Source organism: Anomaloglossus baeobatrachus, chromosome 1, assembly GCF_048569485.1.
Source record: "Anomaloglossus baeobatrachus isolate aAnoBae1 chromosome 1, aAnoBae1.hap1, whole genome shotgun sequence".
NCBI classification, from domain to species: Eukaryota; Metazoa; Chordata; class Amphibia; order Anura; family Aromobatidae; genus Anomaloglossus; species Anomaloglossus baeobatrachus.
Window position 1 is genome coordinate 499,047,222 of NC_134353.1, and position 19,355 is coordinate 499,066,576.

At 46.1% G+C, this 19,355-nt stretch overlaps 1 protein-coding gene across 3 annotated transcripts in view; it reads right to left on the reverse strand.

The window, feature by feature from the left end:
- The window catches only part of RNF38 (ring finger protein 38), a 441,940-nt gene that overhangs the window by 33,770 nt on the left and 388,815 nt on the right, over positions 1-19,355 (reverse strand). For all 3 annotated transcript variants that reach the window (XM_075315739.1, XM_075315731.1, XM_075315749.1), the window contains one exon: positions 8,437-8,630. In XM_075315739.1, the coding sequence (XP_075171854.1) occupies positions 8,437-8,630 (194 nt within the window). The remainder of the gene's footprint in view (positions 1-8,436; positions 8,631-19,355) is intronic.

A 19,355-nucleotide genomic window follows, 5' to 3' on the forward strand; every position in this document is an offset into this window, starting at 1 on the left:
GGTCCTTGAGACAGCAAGTCTGGTCGGTCTGGTAGTGCCCACGGTTGGCCCACCGTGAGATGCCACAGATCCGGGTACCACGACCTCCTCGGCCAGTCTGGAGCGACGAGGATGGCGCGGCGGCAGTCGGACCTGATCTTGCGTAACACTCTGGGCAACAGTGCCAGAGGAGGAAACACATAAGGGAGTTGAAACTGCGACCAATCCTGAACTAAAGCGTCTGCCGCCAGAGCTCTGTGATCTTGAGACCGTGCCATGAATGTCGGGACCTTGTGGTTGTGCCGGGACGCCATTAGGTCGACGTCCGGCATCCCCCAGCGGCAACAGATCTCCTGAAACACGTCCGGGTGAAGGGACCATTCCCCTGCGTCCATGCCCTGGCGACTGAGAAAGTCTGCTTCCCAGTTTTCTACGCCCGGGATGTGAACTGCGGATATGGTGGAGGCTGTGGCTTCCACCCATAGCAGAATCCGCCGGACTTCCTGGAAGTCTTGCCGACTGCGTGTTCCGCCTTGGTGGTTGATGTAAGCCACCGCTGTGGAGTTGTCCGACTGAATTCGGATCTGCTTGCCTTCCAGCCACGGCTGGAACGCCTTTAGGGCAAGATACACTGCCCTTATCTCCAGAACATTGATCTGAAGGGAGGACTCTGGCTGAGTCCAAGTACCCTGAGCCCTGTGGTGGAGGAACACCGCTCCCCACCCTGACAGACTCGCGTCCGTCGTGACCACAGCCCAGGATGGGGGCAGGAAGGATTTCCCCTTCGACAGAGAAGTGGGAAGAAGCCACCACTGAAGGGAAGCCTTGGCTGCCCGAGACAGGGAGACGTTCCTGTCGAGGGACGTCGACTTCCTGTCCCATTTGCGGAGAATGTCCCATTGAAGTGGACGCAGATGAAACTGCGCAAAAGGAACTGCCTCCATTGCTGCTACCATCTTCCCTAGGAAGTGCATGAGGCGCCGCAAGGGGTGTGACTGGCCTTGAAGGAGAGATTGCACCCCTGTCTGCAGTGAACGCTGTTTGTCCAGCGGAAGTTTCACTATCGCTGAGAGAGTATGAAACTCCATGCCAAGATATGTCAGTGATTGAGCCGGTGTCAGATTTGACTTTGGAAAATTGATGATCCATCCGAAACTCTGGAGAGTCTCTAGAGCAATGCTCAGGCTGTGTTGGCATGCCACTTGAGAGGGTGCCTTGACAAGCAGATCGTCTAAGTAAGGGATCACCGAGTGTCCCTGAGAGTGCAGAACTGCTACTACTGTTGCCATGACCTTGGTGAAGACCCGTGGGGCTGTCGCCAAGCCGAAAGGCAGTGCCACGAACTGAAGGTGTTCGTCCCCTATGGCGAAACGTAGGAAGCGCTGATGCTCTGGAGCAATCGGTACGTGGAGATAAGCATCTTTGATGTCGATTGATGCTAGAAAATCTCCTTGGGACATTGAGGCGATGACGGAGCGGAGCGATTCTATCCGGAACCGCCTGGTTTTTACATGTTTGTTGAGCAGTTTTAGGTCCAGAACAGGACGGAAGGATCCGTCCTTTTTTCGGCACCACGAACAAGTTGGAGTAAAAACCTTGACCCTGTTGCTGAAAAGGAACAGGGATCACCACTCCTTCTGCCTTCAGAGTGCACACCGCCTGAAGAAGAGCATCGGCTCGCTCGGGGGGCGGCGATGTTCTGAAGAACCGAGTCGGAGGACGAGAGTTGAACTCTATCCTGTAACCGTGAGACAGAATGTCTCTCACCCAACGGTCTTTTACCTGTGGCAGCCAGGCGTCGCAAAAGCGGGAAAGCCTGCCACCGACCGAGGATGCGGTTTGGGGAGGCCGAAAGTCATGAGGAGGCCGCTTTGGGAGCGGTTCCCCCGGCGGTCTTTTTAGGACGTGACTTAGACCGCCATGAATCGGAGTTCCTCTGATCCTTCTGAGGCCTTTTGGACGAGGAGAATTGAGACCTGCCCGCGGACCGAAAGGACCGAAACCTCGATTGTACCTTCCGTGGTTGAGGTCTGTTTGGTTTGGACTGGGGTAAGGACGAGTCCTTTCCCTTGGATTGTTTAATGATTTCGTCCAATCGCTCACCAAACAGACGGTCGCCAGAAAATGGCAAACCGGTTAAGAACTTTTTGGAAGCAGAGTCTGCCTTCCATTCACGTAGCCACATGGCCCTGCGGACTGCCACCGAATTGGCGGATGCTACCGCCGTACGACTCGCAGAGTCCAGGACAGCATTAATGGCGTAGGACGCAAACGCCGACGCCTGAGAGGTTAAGGACACCACTTGCGGAGCAGACGTACGTGTGACTGCATTAATCTGCGCATGACAAGCTGAGATAGCTTGGAGTGCCCATACGGCTGCGAATGCTGGAGCAAAAGACGCGCCGATAGCTTCATAGATGGATTTCAACCAGAGCTCCATCTGTCTGTCAGTGGCATCTTTGAGTGAAGCCCCATCTTCCACTGCAACTATGGATCTAGCCGCCAGTCTGGAGACTGGAGGATCCACCTTGGGACACTGAGCCCAGCCCTTGACAACGTCAGGGGGGAAGGGATAACGTGTATCCTTAAGGCGCTTGGAAAAACGCTTATCTGGACAAGCTCGGTGTTTCTGGACTGCCTCTCTGAAGTCAGAGTGATCCAGAAACGTACTCAATGTACGCTTGGGAAACCTGAAACGGAATTTCTCCTGCTGAGAAGCTGACTCCTCAATTGGAGGAGCTGGTGGAGAAATATCCAACACCTGATTGATGGTCGCTATAAGGTCATTCACTATGGCGTCACCTTCAGGTGTATCTAGGTTGAGAGCGGCATCAGGATCAGAATCCTGATCTGCTACCTCCGCTTCATCATCCAGAGAGTCCTCCTGCTGAGACTCCGAACAGTGTGATGAGGTCGAGGGAATTTCCCAGCGAGCCCGTTTAGGCGGCCTGGGACTGCGGTCCGTGTCAGAGACCTCACCCTGGGACCTATGGGTCACCCCAGGAGCACTTTGCTGCTCCAACTGAGGGGGGCCTGGGGTCAATGATTGAACAGTGCCCGTGGCCTGAGTCACCGGTCTGGACTGTAAGGCTTCTAGTATCTTAGCAGACCATTTATCCATACTCTCAGACAGTTTGTCAGCAAATACTGCAAACTCCGTCCCTGTCACCTGGACAGTGGTAGCAGGTGGTTCCACCTGGGCCACCAGTAGCAGAGGCTCCGGCTGAGTAAGTGCCACAGGGGCCGAGCATTGCACACAATGAGGATCGGTGGAACCTGCCGGTAGTATAGCCGCACATGAGGTACAGGTTGCAAAGTAAGCCTGTGCTTTGGCACCCTTGCTTTTTGCGGACGACATGCTGTTGTCTCCTCTGAGTACAATCCAGGAGGGTATATAGCCAAAAATCAACAGTGCGACCGTACAGTGTAAATCTATAGCATATAAGTATATATATATATATATATATATATATATATATATATATATATATATATATATATATATATATATATATATATATATATATATATATATATATATATATATATATATATATATATATATATATATATATATACACTTCGGCACTCAGTGGGGCCAGCACCCAGGTGCTGCTTACCGACCGCTCAAAGCGGTTGTGTGATCACCAGATTCCCTTGCCTGGGCCTCCCAGAGCCGTGTTGTCTCTCCTCTCCAGCGTTAGAAGTGCTGACAGGAATGGCTGCCGGCGTTCTGTGGGGAGGAGGGGGCCGTGGGCGTGCCCCAGAAAGTGCGGGAATCTGATGCCCCACTGAGCTGAGTGAGGGGGGAGGAGGATACAGAGTATGCTCCAGCCCTCAGCGCTGACGTCCTGTGCAGCGTCCCACCCTTCCCCTGACTGGCAGGCCTGGGGGCGGGAATATGCGATACTAGGCCGCAAAAGCCGGGGACTAAAGTTATAAGCGCGGCCGGCAAATAAGCGCGGCCGGCGCGGTAGTCCCCGGCGCACTAACACACCCAGCAGTGCTGCAGTGTGTATGGCACAAGCGCTCCATGCGCGGTCCCCCAGGGGGACACAGAGTACCTCACAGTAGCAGGGCCTTGTCCCTGACGATACCCGGCTCCTGTCCAGCAGATTCCCCAGGGGCTGCGGAGGGAGCACGGTCTCAGTGCCTGGAGACCGATTAGGATCCCACTTCACCCAGAGCCCATTAAGGGATGGGGAAGGAAAACAGCATGTGGCTCCTGCCTGTGTACCCGCAATGGGTACCTCAACCTTAACAGCACCGCCGACCAGAGTGGGGTGAGAAGGGAGCATGCTGGGGGCCCTGTTATGGGCCCTCTTTTCTTCCATCCGACCTAGTCAGCAGCTGCTGCTGACCAAGATGTGGAGCTATGCGTGGATGTCAGCCTCCTTCGCACAAAGCATGAAAACTGAGGAGCCCGTGAGGCACGGGGGGTGTATAGGCAGAAGGGGAGGGGCTTTACACTTTTAAGTGTAATACTTTGTGTGGCCTCCGGAGGCAGAAGCTATACACCCCAATTGTCTGGGTCTCCCAATGGAGCGACAAAGAAAAGTGTGATCGCACAATAGTTTTTTGGGATATTTTATTCACCGTGTTCACTATATGGTAAAATTGATGTGTTATTGTGATGCCTCAGGTCGGTGCAAGTTTGTAGACACCAAACATGTATAGGTTTACAGTAGAACCTCACTTAACGAGTAACACAGCGAGTATTTCGCCTAACGAGCACGGCTTTCTGTAAATTTGTAACTGTTTACGAGAAAGCAAAATACTCACCGCACACACTTCCTGTCCCGTACATCCACCACGCTCTGACCCGCTCTTGCAGTCCACACAAGCACACACACAAAAGCACACACACAAAAGCACACACATTATGCTCACCTTACCTTCCGTTCCCTCGCCGGCTTCCTGGAACTTGCATGTATCGGGTAACCAAGGCGACCGATGCCAGACTTTCAGCTCCCAGCGCGCTGACGTCAAAGGCAGGAGCCGCTTGCCTCTGATTGGCCAGCGCGCTGCCTTTGAGTAGCGGCTGACAGCAGAAGGTCCTCCCTCCACAGGATGTGTATCCGGTAACCATCGCGAGGAACTTCCCGTCAGGCGGTACTCAAAGGCAGCACGCTGGCCAATCAGAGGCAAGCGGCTCCTGCCTTTGACGTCAGCGCGCCGAGTGCGGAAGGTCCGGAATCGGTCACCTTGGTTACCGGATACCAGTCTTGTACTAGTGAACTGTAAGTTCCAGGAGACCGGCGAGGGAACGGAACGTAAGGTGAGCATAATCTGTGTTTGTGCGTGTATTTCTGTGTGTTTGTGCATGTGTGGAATGATAGAATAGGGGACCAGGATGGGACATTTAACAAGTTGTGGAACGAATTGTCTACATTGCAATGATTTCCTACGGGAAATCTTGCTTTGCTGAACGAGAAACTTGGTTAACAAGCACAGTCCCAGACGGATTGTTCTAGTTAACCAAGGTTCCACTGTACTTGTATCTAAGGAGTTAAAAAAAAAAAAATTCAGAAGCTTGTCCAATAAAAGTGGCATACGTTTTGCGCCATTTTCCAAAATCCGTAGTGTTCTCATTTCTTGGGGATCTATGGCTCAGTGATTACTTATATTTTTGCGTCTCGAGCTGACTTTTCTAATGGTACCATTTTTGCGCAGATGCTACGTTTTGATCGCCTGTTATTGCGTTTTGCGCAAAACTTGCAACAACCAAAAAACGTAATTTTGGCGTTTGGATTTTTTTTGCCGCTACGCCGTTTACCAATCAGATTAATTGATTTTATATTTTGATAGATCGGGCATTTCTGAACGCGGCGATACCAGATGTGTATATTTTTTATTTTTTTAACCCTTTAATTTTCAATGTCGTGAAAGGGGGGTGATTTGAACTTTTATTTTTTAAAACTTTTTTTTTAACTTTTTTTTATTTTACTAGTCCCCCTAGGGGGCTATAGCAATCAGCAATCTGATCACTTTGCCATATCTCCAGGTCACAGCTAAGATCTGCAGATACGCTTCTTTATTTTCAATGTCGGCTGTGTTCCGGCATTGAGAGTAAATGACTCATGTTAGCTACAGGTGTCATCACATAACCCTGTGCTACCATGGCAACCACCGGAAGTCACATGATCATGTCACGTGACTTCCGATGGGGGCGGGGTAAGTCAGAATAATGGCGGTGCGCATATACATCTCGCTGCCAGATTTTGGCAGCGAGATGTGAAGGGTTAATAGTCGCGGGTGGAAGCGATTCCACGCGCGACTAGCAGGCACACATGTCAGCTGTTGAAAACAGCTGATATGTGCGCGGATCGCCGCTGCCTACCCACGGCAGGGGGCGGGGATTAACCGCACACGACCCATGACGTACCCAGTACGTCATGGGTTGTTAACGGGGTTAAAAAGGTGTAAGACTAGTCCATTTTCAACATTACTTAAAAAAAAAAAAAAAAAGAATCTGATTGAGTGCTGAGTAACAGAGGAAATCGAAGACCGTATGTAGAGTGTGCAAAAATGTCATGAAAGTTGCTTTCCTTTTCCCATTAAATCATTATATATGTGTAGGTAATCTAATGTGTGTTAACCCCTTAACGACCGCAGGCAGTAATATTACGTCCTAAGCAGTCATGGTCTAATACAGCAGCTGGCAGGGATCCGCACAGATTAGCTGATTTGTACAGCTAATGTGTGCCTCGCAGGCACGAGTGGATCCGTGTTCCGCCAGTGCCTGTTAACCCCTTAAATGGCGCTGTCAAAATATGACAAAGCCATATAAATCCCCGGCGCGGTAAATCTATACTCACCGGGCTCCATCGGCGTTGCAGTGACGTGATCACGGTGAGCCGATGGTTGTCACGGTAGCACAAGGTCATGTGAAGACTCCTGTAGCTAGCATGACTCGCTTTTTCTTTCACCAGGCCACTTGCTGTCAGTGATAGGGGTGAGTTTTTCTGGTGATCTCAGCTATGTAGCTGTGATCAACAGAAAAGAATGAGCGATCAAACTGCTGATCCTTATAGTGGGGACTAATAAAAAAAAAAAAAAAAAATAATTAAAAAAAAAGTAAAATGTTTTAAAAAATTAAAAATAAAAAAACCTAAAAGTTCAAATCACACCAGTTTTACCCCATTGAAAATAAAAGGGTTAAACAAAATATACACATATTTGGTATTGCAGTGTTAAGAAATGTCCGATGTATCAAAATCTAAAATCAAGTAATCTGATCGGTAAACGGCACAGCAGCAAAAAAATTCCAAAAGCCAAAATTAAGTTTTTTGGTCGCCACAATTTTTGTGCAAAATGCAATAACAGGCGATCAAAACGTAGCATCTCTGCAAAAATGGTACCGTTAAAAACCTCAGCTCGAAACGCAAAATATAAGCAGTCACTGAGCCATAGATCCTGACAAATGAGAAACGCTATGGGTCGTGGAACATGGTGCAAAACGTGCACCACTTTTTTGGACAAAACTTCAGATTTTTTTTTAACCCCTTAGATAAAACTAAACCTATACATGTTTGGTGTCTACGAACTCGTACCGACCTGAGGCATCCCAGGGACACATCAGTTTTACCATATAGTGAACACAGTGAATAAAATATCTTAAACACAATCATGCAATCGCATTATTTTTGCAATTTTTTCTGCAGTTTGAATTTTTTTTGCTGTTTTCCGGTACACTATATGGTAAAACTTATAGTTTAAGTTAAAAGTACAACTCATCCCGCAAAAAACAAGCCCTCATACGGCAAGATTGATGGAAACATTGTTTGTTCCCCTACTTGGAAGAAGGGGGGAGAAAAAAAGAAAAAAAAAAGAAAAAGAACGACAACGAAAAACGGAAAATCGGCCGGGGGTAAAGAGGTTAAGATACTCACCAATGAACACCTTCTCTGCAATCTAGTGCCATTCCACTAGTCTCAGACAACCCAGATCACTTTATGTTGGAGCTGGAAGTCTCTTTCAGTGTAAGCTATGGAGCCTTGTGTTGGCGCTACATAGACTTACATTGTGAAAGCCACCTCCGAATCACGCAGATCTGGAGAGAGTCTGCAGAGCATTGACGTCACTGAGAAGAGGGGCAAAATGGCACAAGATACCAGAGAAGGTGGCAGTAGGGGAGTATATTAATACACATACACAGATTTAATGGAGAGAAAAAAAAAATATTTCATAGGAGCACTCCTTTAATATCAAGTGCCACAGTGAAGAATGTATGAACAGAATATAAAACTTATATTTATATTGTAAACAGTTTACATACACAGCACAGTATCAAATAGCTACTAAACAAGGCAGCCATACAACGTTAATTTTTACCATTGAGGTACTCTGGAGAACCGTGTAGTTTAATATCAGCAAATTTTACCTATGTCTACATAAAACACATCATGTCACCACTGCTTTTCAATCTTCATTATTAGAGACTGCAATTCCAAATACCTTCTTCTGTTTCTCGCAGGAGTGTTGCATCTTTCCCCTGAGAAATGGTGCTGATTGGGTCGGGCCGAAGGAGGCCGCCTATTTGATGACATCTCCCATGGTCGCATTGGCGGTGATGGTGCAGGCGATGGTGCTGTGTAATCAAAGACTGAATTTGACAGTCTTTGTCTTTTTGGACTGCGACTGTCTTCGTTCTGAAAGACATGGAAATTCGCACAAATGAAGAAGGACGCAACACAAATACCTTTTGTTAATTGTGCTCTAGTCATGCAAAACTGCCATTACAGATACAACAAATATAAAAAAGGGGAATCGTATTACTAGGGACCACACAGAATGTGGGAAGCACTTGCTTTCTAAAGGCCCTGTCACACACAACGAGATCGCTAACGAGATGCCGTTTTCGTGACGCAGCAGCGATCTCGTTATGTGTAACACCAGTGATCAGGCCCCTGCTGTGAGATCGCCGGTCGTTGCTGAATGGTCGGGACCATTTTCTTCAAAGGTGATGTCCTGCTGGGCAGGACACATCGCTGTGTTTGACGCCTACCAACGACCTCCTAACAGTCCCAACGCTCGCGGAGATCGTTATACAGGTCGCTGATAGTTACTGCGTCGTTGGTAAGGTCTGACTGTGACATCTCACCAGCGATCCTTATCAGGTCACATCGTTTTCGGGATCGCTGGTAAGTCGTTAAATGTGACGGGGGCTTAATACTGCCAACTATGGTGTAATCTCAGAATAAGGAACTGAATAATGCCCAAGTGTTAGAGATAAGGAAGCAAGAATGACAGGGTGCAATGTTCCCTGCAGCCATTAGCAAGCATCAGAATAGGATAATATTTAGAAATATGCACGTACACACAGCAGAAGATGTAATGTGCTGCTTATAGTGTGGATGTATCTGGCAGGCTCCAGCTTAAACAATGTGACCCTTCCATGCTGTCACATCTGAGAGCAATAGTGTAAATAGGGGCTCCTCCAATGTACACAGCTTAGGCTCTGCTTACATCACATCCAGGGGCTAATGTAACCCTATGGAGATGTTTATCATGTGCACGAGCTTTCCTAGTGTACACAGTACACCTACATCACAAACCTCATGTGACCATTGCTATACACTGGGTTTTTCACCTCCATGCCCATTAAAGTTACAAGTCCATGTGTGGTAGGGATGGAAGAAATAAGACAAAGGTCACATAAGACATTCTACCACAGGCAATCATTAACAGATCATGGAATATCTCCCAATATGTAGAGAATTGCTATAATTAAAGGGAATCTGTCACCAGGTTTTTGCTACCTCATCTGACAGCAGTTATAATGTAGAGACAGAGACCCTGATTCCAGCGATGGATAACTTAACCCAAAGAAGCACAACAAGGTGCGAAACGGCCGTCGTCACTGGGGGGGGTCTGCACCCGGCTCTCTTCTCCCCGCTATTTTACCTGCCCTTTATATGGAATTAAAGCACTTTTTGGATCTTGGATGGTGTATGTCGTGGTTTCCTACTTCATGGACATAACTTACTAACCGCTTTCTCTAAATTTGCTAAAAAAAAAAAAAATAATCTGCTACAGATCTACCTCTGAATGTTTATCTCTATATAGCCCCGCCCACACCACTGATTGACAGCTTTGTGCACACTGTACATAGGCAGAAAGCTGCCAATCAGTGGTGCAGGAAGAGTTCTACACAGCATGTAAATATGGAAGTCTACATGCTTGCAGACTTACTAGCCTTATAGTGATAATCTCCTGCTGTTAAAACCGTGATTTTACCATAACTACAGTAAGCAGCCCAGTAAGTGAAGCATTGCTGGAATTAGTGTCAGTTTCTACATTATGCTGCTCTTACATTCTCGGTAAAGTAGCCCTTTCCACCAAAATTTGTGTATATGTGAATGTACTCCAGGGAAGCAACCAGCAGGATTTATCATATAAAGTCAAGGCATTGCTATGTTGTCTATATTGAAATGGCGCTGGAGTTAGCACATGCATGTACCGTGCCATTTTATTGAAGACACTAGGGAGGAGACTGAGCGGCAGGGATGTGTGCACAATTAAAAAAAATAATTCAACCTGCGCATGCACATTATTTTAATGAAAACACTATCACAATAGCAATGCGCACACGCCGCCATCAGCATGGCAAGAAATTTAAATAAAAAAGGGGGCAAGCCAGGAGGATGCAGAAGGAATATATACAGAGGATCCACAAAAGGTCCGCCTCGCCGCACATGCCATTCAAGCAATTCATTCGTTTCTAGACCTATGAAAACGTTTTTCAGCAATGAGACATCCAATCTGGAAACTAAAAGTATCATTTTGTTCACCATGCTAGTGCCAGTATGGCAGTGCCTTTACTTTATATGGGAAAACCCTGCTAGTGGGTTCCCTTTAATATACTAACTGACCAGTCTTTGGTATCCAGTGCAGCTCCACTCCTCTTCTGAGTGACATTAGCGCTCTTCAGACTCTCCAGGTAACACACTGTTCTGTGTGACTTTTACAACACAAGTCTATGGCACAAGAGGTCACAGCTTTACAGTATAAATGCGACTTCCGACTAAGGCGTAGAGCATAGAGCGATCCGGATGGTCTGAAGAGCTGTGACATCACTCAGAGGAGGAGAACGGCACTGGATCCTGGAGAAGATAGCAGTAGGTTAAGTTAGGCTGCTTTCACACTACGTTTATTTAACATCCGTCATGAACGTTTTTTTAACACAAAAACGGGTCCAGTGCAAATGCGTTTTTATTTCAATGCATTTGCAATGGACTCGCGTCAACATGCGTTCACCTGCGTTTGCGTGCGTTATAGTGAGGATCCAGCGAGTTGCAGTTTTTTAACATTTTTCAAAAACGCTACTTATAGCGTTTTTGAGCTGCGTCCAAATACTGCAAATTGCTGGATCCTGACTATACTGCATGCAAACGCATGTGAACGCTGGCATGCTGATAGACAGGATCCTGCTTGCTCTACTGAGCATGCCCAGAAACCAGACTCACGTGATCAGTCTCTCTCCCTCTCTGTCTCTTCCCCCTCCCTCTCTGTCTCTCTCCCCCTCCTGTGAGCTGCGGACACTCGTAACCAAGGTAAATATCGGGTAACCAAGCGAAGCGCTTCTCTTAGTTACCCGATGTTTACGTTGGTTACGTGTGCAGGGAGCAGGCAGCCCGGCTCCTAGCAGTTGCCGATGCTCGTAACCAAGGTAAATATCGGGTATCTAAGCAAGTTACCCGATGTTTACCTTGGTTACGAGCCTCCGCAGCTGTCAGAAGCCAGCTCCCAGTCTATCACGTTCAGTTCCACTCACTCCCGATCACATGACTCCAATGCCCGCCCATAATCTTAAAGTGACAGGATCCTGCAAAATAACACATGCGTTTGCATGCGTTTTTTGCTGTAAAAGCAGGATCCGCTTTTACAGCAAAAAAAACGTTCATGACGCATGTTAAAACATGTAGTGTGAAAGCAGCTTTCTTAGGCAGTAACGGAGTATACACTTGACTATATATGCATTTACAATGGGGGGGGGGGGGTTTATGGGAGAGCTTTAATTACCAGTCCTACAACTGAGTCCCCTAAATGTAAAAAAGGCATAAACTGCATACATGCACCCCCACTTATTTGGGTCATACTATTTTCTTAGCAGATTGACAGTCTCTTACATATCTCTAGAAAAATATGTGCCAAGTGATAACATTTTAGCTGTTTAATAAAAGTTTATGCATAAAATAGGTGTCCATAAGTAAACACTGCATATTACACATGTCCCTTTCATATCTGATCTTTATAGATTTCTCACCAGGGTTATAGGCATATAGTAATCATGAATACCCAATCCTGACTCTCTGACCATTGGCTTAGCACCTATCTACTCTTAAAGGGAACCTGTCAGCAGAAATTTTGCACTAAACCTAAAAGATTCCCCCTCTGCAGCTCCTGGGCTGCATTCCAGCAAGGTTCCTGTTGTTATTGTGCCCCCTTTGAGACCTAAATAAACACTTTATAAAGTCTTACCTTTTTGTATGCTAATCTTTTTTTATGTACATGGGGGCGGGCTCTCTTGCCTCCGTTAGTCGCCCTCCTTCCACTTTACCCCGTCCCCCATCGCTCATTTCCATAACTGAGGACGCCGGCCAGTGCCCCCGAGGTCTCGCGCATGAGCCATGCGACTCTCGTGGGATTGAGCACTGTGCACAGTGTGACCGCTGGTGACATGATAGCGCAGGCGTGAGATTATGGGCGGCTCTCTTATTGTCAGCACCAAGTACCCGCCCATAATCTTGTGCCCGTGCTTTTCACTCTGCCTCCACAGTTATGCTGCTCCGCTCCCACCATCTATTTCCTGCTGAAAGGAAAGATGGGTAAGAGGTGACGTGGGTTCATCTGGCCAGCGCTTGCGCAGAACGGTGGAGGCAGAGGGGAAAGCGCAGGCACGAGATTATGGGCGGGTACTTGCTGATGACAATCACAGCGCCGCCCATAATCTCACGCCTGCGCAATCACGTCACCAGCGGTCACACTGTTTACAGTCTTGCGAGAGTGGCACGGCACATGCGCAAGACCTCGGGAGCACTGGGTGGTGTCCTCAGTTATGGAAATAAGCAATGGGAGGCGGCGTAAGCGGCAGGAGGGCGAATAACGGACGCAAGACAGCCCGCCCCCGTGTACATATATAAAAAAAAAAAAAAAGATTTGAATACAAAAAGGTAAGACTTTATAAAGTATTTATTTTAGTCTCAAAAGGGGGCACAATAGCAACAGGAACCTTTCTAGAATGCAGCCCAGGAGCTGCAGAAGGGGAATCTTTTAGGTTTATTGCAAAATTTCTGCTGACAGGTTCCCTTTAAGTCGATTGTCAGCACAGAATGACTGTTCCAACCAAGGACAGGTGTTCAATACACCATGGAGAGACCAAACATTAATACACCTTTCCCACCTGCACGTTTCCCTTCTCTGGCTTTAAGAAGCCAGAGCTGTCAATAAAAGAAGAGGGGAGTGGTGGAGATAGAGGGAAAAGAAAAGGTGGGAAGAAGAACTTAAAATGATTGGCCCCGCCATGATTCACAAAGCACCTGTACTTGGTTTGAACAGTCATTCTGTGCTGACAGAGTGCCTTTAACCCCTTCAGCCCCCGGGCACTTTCCGTTTTTGTTTTTTGCTCCTTTTCTTCCAAGAGCCGTAACTTTTTTATTATTCCGTCAATCTTGCCATATGAGGGCTTGTTTTTTGCGGGACGAGTTGTACTTTTAAATGAAATCATAAGTTTTACCATATAGTGTACTGGAAAACGGCAAAAAAATTCCAAGTGCGGAAAAATTGCAAAAAAAGTGGGATCGTACAATAGTTTTTGGGATATTTTATTCACGGTGTTCACTATATGGTAAAACTGATGTGTGGGTGTGATGCCTCAGGTCGGTGCGAGTTTGTAGACACCAAACATGTATAGGTTTACTTGTATCTAAGGGGTTAAAAAAAATTCACAAGTTTGTCCAATAAAAGTGGCGCACGTTTTGCGCCATTTTCCGAAACACGTAGAGTTCTTATTTTTTGGGATCTATGGCTCAGTGATGGCTTATTTTTTGCGTCTCGAGCTGACGTTTATAATGGTACCATTTTTGCGCAGATGCTACGTTTTGATCGCCTGTTATTGCATTTTGCGCAAAACTTGCGGCGACCAAAAAACGTAATTTTGGCGTTTGGAATTTTTTTGCCACTACGCCGTTTACCAATCAGAATAATTGATTTTATATTTTGATAGATCGGGCATTTCTGAACGCGGCGATACCAAATATGTGTATATTTATTTATTTTTTAACCCTTTAATTTTCAATGGGGGGAAAGGGGGGTGATTTGAACTTTTAGGTTTTTTGTTTTTTTTTTAATTTTTTAAAACTTTTTTTTTACTTTTTTTATTTTATTTTACTAGTCCCCCTAGGGGGCTATAGCGATCAGCAATCCGATTGCTGATCGCTATCTGCTGATCACAGCTATACCGCTGTAATCAGCAGATTCAGTCACTTTCTTTCTTCCTCTGCTCCGTGCCGAGGAAGAATGAAAGTGAAACTTCGTAGCACCAGGCGTCATCACATGACCCTGTGCTACGATGGCAACCACCGAACGTCACGTGATCACTCACGTGACGTCCGGAGGGGGCGGCGGTAAGTAAAAAAGATGGCCGCGCGCATGTAGATCTCGCTGCCAGACTTTGGCAGCGAGATCTAAGGGGTTAATGTTCCGGGTGGAATGCGATTCCACTCGGAACATGTAGGCACACATGTCAGCTGTTGAAAACAGCTGATATGTGTGCCGATCCACGCCGCCTGCCCGCGGCAGGGGGCGGGGCTTAACGGGACACGATCTATGACGGATAGATCCGTCCAAGGTCGTGAAGGGGTTAATAACTACACCCACAAGGATCCTCATTCTGAGGGAAATCTAATTTTGCTTTGTTTCTCCTTCTAGAAACGGCCTGAACGTCGTTCGTGAGATAAAACACTTAGTGCAATGAAAGCATCGCATCTGACATTACTACTCTGGAAATACACTGACAACTCAGAAGAAATTACACCCAGCACAGCAATCTCATCAAAGTTAGTCAAATTGAATTTTCAGCACCATTTGCATGTCAAAGCCAGAACACTACATGAACTCCTTTTAAATACAAATTGCGTTATGCAAACACATATCCAAGGCCTTTGAAAACCAAAAAAAAAAAAAAAAAAAAACCTGTTTGCTTTTCCCCTTTCTTTTCCCCTGAAAAGAAAACTGCATCAAACCAATTTAAATCTGGCTACCGCTGAAACAAAGGAGGGGGAACGATTTTAGTTTAATGTTGCATCATCAAGAGAAATTTTCAATTTAAAAGGAACCTGCCACAACTCGGCCAAATGGTAGCCGGTACAAGAGCATGCATAGAAATGGAGATTTCAGGGCACCATCTGCACGAGTACATTGCCTCATACACCAATAATAACACTGCATACGGTTCAGGAATAGGCAACTCGGCATGAGTCCTTCAACAGACAATGCTTCAGCCTAGAGTCCGTGGAGATGCCGGTGATAAGACAGTTGTGTTTATAAGCCTTGTCCATCCGTGTACAGCTGATTGCAGGAAAAAGAATGGAAGCCAATGTGCTCACGGCTTTTACCCACACCGATTGCCTGCAGCAGAGAAGAGCTAGCTATTGTAGTCTGATGTGAACGAGCACACGAATGACGTCCGCAAGACCCAATCTGGCCTTCAGATCCTGATCTGGGGCTGTAGAGAGCAGCATGATCTAAATATACCAGATATCATTACCACAAATTAAAGTAGTCTTCCCATTTTATGGAATTAAAGCTACTTCTGTAGCAGTTACTTACATACGTCATCCAGTCACATGATAATGATGACCTATCATTCGTATAGGCCATGAATATCAGATTGATAGAGGGTCCCATGCTCTGCTCCCCATCAATCAAGCTTTTTATTAGCCATGGTGCCCAGATGAAAACAATGAATGAAGCAGAACAGTTTAGCGGGCTAAGGTCGGTTTTAGACGTCCGTGTTTAATCAGGTACCAGTCACACGCATGGTTATGGTCATACGTGTGACATCCGTGTTTGCATACGTGTGACAGGTACCGGAGAAAACACTGTTCTGTGAAATAAAAAGATTTTCCATATTTACCTGCTTTCTCCGGCTCTGCCTCCTCCCGCTCCTGACCACCGCTCATTATATTCGATTATTCACCGCACTCAGGACCTGGAATCTGGAGCAGCGCTGGGTACAGCACTGCGAGGACAGGTGAGTATTCTACAAGCACAGTGACATCCAGGAGGTCATTGGAGTTCCCAATGAACTCTGATGACACCCCCACGAAAGCTTCACGGGTTCATCAGAGTTCATTGGGAACTGTGATGAGTCCCCGATGCTGTCCGCATGATGCTCCGGCTTACAGGTTCTCACAACACACTAAAATAAATTATATTATATAATAATATATATAGAGATATATATATAGATTATATTATATATATATATATATATATATATATATATATATATATATATATATATATATATATATATATATATACATATATACATACACACACACACACATACACATATATACACATATATACACACATACACCAAGCACATAGCGCACATGTATGTATACACTGAACGAACGAACGAACACACAGCGATGCGGTCCCCGGCACTGAAGTCCCCCAGTGCTGCTCCGGCTTCCAGCTCCTCACTGCAGTGAATATTCAGTGAGTATAATGAGCGACAGTTAGGAGCGGGAGGCAGCATAACTGGATACAGGTGAATATAGAAAATCTTTTTATAAAAAAAGACCAGTGTTTTCTCCGGTACATGTCACACGGATCACATCAGTGTGACACCCGTGCTACCGGCGAAAAAATGGACATGCCTGCGTGTGTGCGTGCAGGGCCACACGTTCAGTGTGAAAACACCGACGTGGGAGTAACAGCAAATAACATGGTTACGTTTGGCAGCCGTGTGAAAAACGGATGTCACACGTACCTGAAACACGGACGTCTGAAAGCAGCCTAATGTGTAGCGACTACAGAATAGCTCCTCACTCCTGAATAGGAGCAGCACAGTACAGCCCCAACCAATGTGTAGTGATTGCTGCAGAATAGCTCCTCAATAGTGATGAGCGGACCTGTGGATATTTGGATTCGACAAATCAACACTAACTAAAATAAAAATTGGTTCAGCAAACAAACTCAACAAACTCCATACAAGTCAATGAGCACAAGACGTTCGAGGCTGTAAAATGGTTGCAGTAAGTGCTAAGGGCCGCAAATGGTAGTACCAGGATAGTTATGCATACCGTGTTTCCCGGAGGATCACCCTGCAGTCAGACTCTCTTCCAGGCCCGCTAATTAAAGGAGTTATCCGACATACACTCCAAAACAAATTGTAAGCTAATCTGTGCTGTATTGTCATATAAATCACCCCTACATTGTTATTTTCTGTTTTCTAACTTTTGTTTCTCTTGAATTCACACTTTATTCCCTGCAGCTCTTGTTTACATTTAGCTCCAACAAACATGACAATTTCCTGTATTCTTGGTTGACAAACCTCAGTCAGAGCTGTCACCGCCCAGCCTCAGTGTACAGGAACGCCCCCCTGCCCGGCCTCAGTGTACAGGAACGCCCCCTGCCCGGCCTCAGTGTACAGGAACGCCCCCTGCCCGGCCTCAGTGTACAGGAACGCCCCCTGCCCTCCCTCTGCACATTCAATGGCTGTCAGTATTCTGCCCAGCACCTGACCTCTCAGCATGTGACAGAGCAGAGATCCAGCTTCTCTCATCTGTGACACAGCAATCAGCTCACATCCCATCCACAATGGTAACAGAAAGAGTTGTTACATGTTCCTCACCCCTTATAGATAAATGAATACTGTGTAAGGCAGACTATATATAGCACCCAATGTGAGTCTATAGTAGATATATACGCCATGTATGTATGGTACATGTGTGCGTGTGTGTGGTTTGTGTCATATAGTTATGTGTATATATATATATGTGTATATATATATATATATATATATATATATATATATATATATATATATATATATATATATATATATATATATATATATATATATATATATATATATATATATATATATATATATATATATATATATATATATATATATATATATATATATATATATATATATATATATATATATATATATATATATATATATATATATATATACACACATAGATTCTCCAGGCTTATCCCTCTATGTGTCACTATATGAATTGACACATTGGGCTCAGAATGTGGAGTGTGCAGCTTGCATACGAGTGGTCACATGACCATTCATTCTGACTGTCGACAACTGTGTCTGCTGCATCTGCAACCGTCTGTCTCGTTCACCGTCTGTCTCGTTCACCGTCTGTCTCTGTCTGTCTCTAGCTTTCCGTCTCTTTTCTTTCCCTGTCTGTCTCTCTCTATCCGTCTCCCCACTGACATCTTATTACCTCTTATACTAACACTGTCCTTTGATACTATAGTAACCAATCACAGCTGAGATTAATAAACTGTAGTTCCAGGCTCCATTCACTTTAATGGAGTCATGTTTTTTGGAGAGTGACTGTAAAGCGCAGGGTTAAATTTTCATGTGAAACCGTAGTCTACGACGTTCCCTGGGTCACATGGGTCATCTGTGCAAAAAAACGTTATTGTAAATGAGAGCTTATTCCTTTAGCGGACATACACACACACACGGTGGATGCAGCGGTGGCCGCGGGTAACCTCAGTGACAGCTCAGCTGATCGCGATACTCACCTCATTTGCTGTGTGGAGCTGACAGGAGCGGCGGCTGAGTAGCGCGATCAGCTGGACTGTCACTGAGGTTACCCGCGGCCACCGCTGCATCCAGGTAACCTCAGTGACAGCTCAGCCGATCGCGCAGCTGTCTTCATTAGCTGCGTGGAGGTGACCGGAGCGGCGGTGTATTATGCAGCTCCTGTCACCTGCATGCAGCAGAGCTGGATGCGACGCTGGAGGAACGTGGAGTACGCCGGACAAGGAGGGCTTTGTTGTGGGTAATAAATTGGTAATGAGGGAATTTGTTAGTGTTTTTTATTTCTAATAAAGGATTTTTCGGGTGTGTGTTTTTTAACTGTAATTTACAGATTAATCATGGAAGGTATCTCGGTCAGACGCCTGACATGATTAATCTAGGACTTATTGGCAGCTATGGGCTGCCAATAAGTCCTTATTACCCCGATTTGCCAATGCAACAGGGCAAATCGGGAAGAGCCGGGTACAGTCCCAGAACTGTCGCATCTAATGTATGCGGCAATTCTGAGCGGCGCTGGCTGATATTGTTAGGCTGGGGGGCTCCCTATAACGTGGGGCTACCC